Source organism: Lactuca saligna, chromosome 1 (genome assembly GCF_052625555.1).
Source record: "Lactuca saligna cultivar CGN05327 chromosome 1, ASM5262555v1, whole genome shotgun sequence".
In the NCBI taxonomy this organism is placed as follows: domain Eukaryota; kingdom Viridiplantae; phylum Streptophyta; class Magnoliopsida; order Asterales; family Asteraceae; genus Lactuca; species Lactuca saligna.
Window position 1 is genome coordinate 25,258,458 of NC_136417.1, and position 4,092 is coordinate 25,262,549.

Here is a 4,092-nt window from a genome sequence, read left to right on the forward strand (position 1 = left end):
AACACGACCCATGTTGGGTCAAGGCCAAAAACAACACGACCCGTGTTGCTCTCTGGAAAAATTTGGGACTTTTTTGGACGAACACGACCCGTGTCATTTGCAGGCCAAAATGGGACACGACCCGTGTTGCTCTCTGTAAGAATTTGGGACTTTTTTTGCATGAACACGGCCCGTGTTTCATTAAGGCTAAGAGGGACACGACCCGTGTTGGTCCCTGGATGCTAATCCTCACTTTTTGAACTTGAAAATTTCCTCTCTTAGAAATGAAATACTTTTGCATTCCTAGGTCCGTTTGGTGATTTTAAATCATGATTGAATGCATTTGGAACATTGAAAACCAAAAACTCAAAGAAATGGAAATTGTTTTTAAGTAAAAGACAGAAATACCCCCGGGTTGTCTCCCGGTTAGCCGCCCTTGTTTCAAGTCGTTGGCTCGACTTTGCCCCCACAAATGCTTCGTTCTAAGTATTTGGGCCTCTCCAACACATCAATCTTCTTGCCACCTCCTTCAACGGAACCTTCAACCTTCCTTTGGCTTTCTTTTTGCGCATAAACCAAGAAGGACTTAACCCTTTTATATCAGAGATTGTCCACACCATCTTTTTTTGGTATTTGTTCAGCATGGTTATCAACTCACGCTCTTCCTTCTTTGATAATTTATTTGAGTTGATGACCGGTTGAGTGCTCTCCTTCTCGACATGTATTTGCTTTATAGGGCCCAGTGGAGTTTTTGCTCTCAAATCTTGTGCTTGTTCCACCGGTGGAAGGAATTTGGCTTTAGTGGTGGGTGACTCTACTTCTCTTCCATCAATCCACACGTGCTTATCATCCTTGAATTTCAAAATCTCCAGCACCTCCTCGTTTGTACCGCACTCCTTTGCAAGTTCTTCGGCTTTGTACTTGTCTAATTTTTGTGACAAGACTAACTCCACAAAATCATTGTTAGTCGAGTTTAAGCTCTTTTCAGCCAATGGCTGGATCATATTCACAAAATTAACAGATTGAACATCAGAAGGAACCTTTTTTTCTTCATGAACATTGAAGTTGATAACTTCACCGTCAAATTCCATACTTAAAGTTCCATTGTAGACATCAATTTTTGTTTTAGAAGTTTTAAGAAAAGGTCTACCCAAAAGTATGGAACTTGAACTTGGAGAGTCATCATCTCCCATATCTAAGACATAAAAATCAGCCGGGAAGATAAATTCATCGACTTGCACTAACACATCCTCTAGTACACCCTTTGGGTGTACCAAAGACCGGTCGGCAAGTTGGATGATCACACCGGTTTTGCTCAATGTTCCTACACCAATTGATTTGAAGAGAGAATATGGTAGGACATTTACGGATGCACCTAGATCGAGCATGGCTCGAGGTACATGAAGATTCCCCAATTTGCAAGGTATGGTAAATACACCGGGATCCTTACACTTAGGGGGCATCCTCTTTTGCAAAACCGCGGATACATGCTCCCCAACTGTTACCACTTGATTTCCTTTTAATTTCTTTTTAGATACACAAAGATCCTTAAGGAACCTTGCATATCTAGGTACTTGCTTGATGGCCTCGAGGAGTGGAATGTTGATTTGAACTCTCTTGAACATTTGCATGATCTCACTCTCCTCCCGTTCTTTCTTCGTGCTCCTTAATCTTTCGGGAAATGGAGCAGGTGTGGCTTTAGACTCAGTGATGAAGGGCTTCTTTTTGACTATTTTCTCTTCCTTCTTCTCTTCTTTGGTTGCTTCTTCGACCACTATTTCTTCTTTCTTTTGATCAACCGGCACTTTTGGACCATCATAGCTCTTTCCGCCTCTCAATGTGATGGCACACACATTGTGCCTTGGGTTTGTTTCAGTTTGTGCAGGTAACTTTCCTTGAGATTCTAATTTGCTTATAGAAGTGGCAAGTTGTGAAACTTGTTTCTCTAAGTTCTTTATGCTTGCTTTTGTCTCTTGTTGGAAAGCTTGTGTACTAGTTTCCAAACTCTTTACTATGTCCTCTAAGGACATACTTGATGAACCCGATTGTTGAGGAGGGTGTTGTGGCTGCCTTGGCTGGAAGTTTTGTGGTGGAAAAGGTGGTCTTTGCTGGTATTGATGTGATTGACTTGGTTGATTATTTGTCTGTTGATGTCCTCCCCAACCTTGATTGTTACTCCATCTTTTATCACCCCGTGGCTGCTCATATCCCCTTTGATTGGACCCAAGAAAACCTCCCATGACTTTTGCTTCTTCATAATCTTCCTCTTGGAGTTGTGGGCACATATCAGTTGGATGCCCCACTTGGGTGCAAATACCGCACGGGCGGGGTGTGGACTGCACACCTTTGTCTTTGGCTAACATCATGACTACTTTCGTGAGCTCGGACAATTGAGCTTCAATCTGAGGAGTTTGTACTTCTTTTATACCCCGGGGTGCATCCGTGTACCATTCTTCATCATGGCTTGAATGTTTGGAATCTTCAGCCATGTTCTTGATTAGATTTCGGATCTCAGTTGGGGTTTTATCGGGCAAAGATCCACCACTAGAGGCGTTAAGAAGCCTTCTTTCCATTGGAGTCATTCCTTCAATGAAATATTGAAGGAGCTGGTACTCAGTGATCCCGTGCTTTGGACAACGAGCACAAAGTTTCTTGAATCTTTCCCAATATGCGTGAAAAGCTTCTCTCTTGTGCTGCTTGATTCCAATGATTTCCCTCCGTAGGGCGGAAGCTTTCATCTCGGGAAAGTACTTATCCAAAAACAACCTTGCAAGATCTACCCAAGTAGTTGTTGGATAAGGTGTCTAAGTCCATAACTTATTTGGTATATACTTGACCCGACCGGCATGGTCCATTTGGGTTGCATCTCATCCAAACTATTATGGATAATTTTATGAGAGTTATACACATATGTTTATTAATATATTATGAGTTATAATATATTAATATGAAGTTACGTTATTTAATTAGTTTTAGTCTTAAATTAATCATGGATTAATTTAGAGATTAAAAGGAATACTAATTAAATTATGGGCTATTTGTTTTATATAGTGTGGGCTAATACTCATTTGTTAATGGGCTAGGCTTATGTGGAAGTCCATGGATGATCCATGGAGCTTTTAACCCATGGATCCTTGGAAAAGGAAAAGACATGGGTTATTAGGGTTTCACCCTAACCATGCATACTATATAAGCATGCTTATGGAGCATGAAATGAGGCCTAAGAGAAAGCTAGTGATCTAGTGTGTGTGTGCATGTGTGTGGCCGATTTATACAAGGTGTATATACTCTCTCAAAGTTTTCCAAGAGTTTGTGGTGTTTGTGATTCCATTTGAGGCATTCACACTATTGGTGCTTGGCCCTCAAACTCCTAAGAACCCAACACACCAAAAGGTATGTAATCTCTTCTAACTCTTTTATGTTGAAATGTTCCCCATGCCATGTTAGATAGGTTATAAACCTTGGAAAATTATTATTTTGCATGTATTTAGACAAACATAGATCCAAGGTTTATTAGGGTTGCATGCACACTTAGGAAGTGTTAGATTGCTCAAAACCCAACAGTGGTATCAGAGCCTAGGCTTGCTTGTTTGATACTTGATGCAAAATATTGAAAAAGGTCGAAGTCGTTGCTGTCTGCATGGTAGACTCGCCGAGTCCATTGGGGGGACTCGCCGAGTCCAAGGCAAACTTCAACCTACTCGACGAGTCCGTTCGTGCACTCGGCGAGTAGGATCGAAAGAATGCAGAATCTCGACTTTTGCTGCTGGAAATGGACTAGAAACATTACCCTAAATTGTTTTGGTGTTGTAAAACTTATTTAGTTGGTGTAATGGTTGTTCTAATCCATTTACAATAGCATATATCAAAATTCCATGATTTTATGTGTTCATATATTTCTTGAATTTTGATGATCATGTTCATGTTCTTATGAATTTAGAAAATGATAGGAATTATTTGGTGAATTGTTTAGGATTAATTTTTTATCATTTATGTGTTTTAATGGAGTCCATAATTTGTCCTCAAGTTATGGATTACCAAAGGTCACTTTCATTTAACACACACTTAAAACACATAAGTTACATGAAAATGAAGAGTCTTCATTTTTATGAA

At 40.2% G+C, this 4,092-nt stretch overlaps 1 protein-coding gene across 1 annotated transcript; it reads right to left on the reverse strand.

Annotated features, from left to right (window-relative positions):
* Positions 1-461: 461 nt before the first annotated feature.
* On the reverse strand, positions 462-2,717 carry LOC145003851 (uncharacterized). The gene has a single exon (XM_078962759.1). The coding sequence runs from the start codon at positions 2,715-2,717 to the stop codon at positions 462-464; it is 2,256 nt and encodes a 751-aa protein (XP_078818885.1).
* Between the last annotated feature and the right edge of the window lie 1,375 nt (positions 2,718-4,092).

Excerpts from the sequence above, each read along its gene's own strand:
- LOC145003851 (XM_078962759.1), bottom strand. The coding sequence starts at position 2,717 with ATGAAAGCTTCCGCCCTACGGAGGGAAATCATTGGAATCAAGCAGCAC.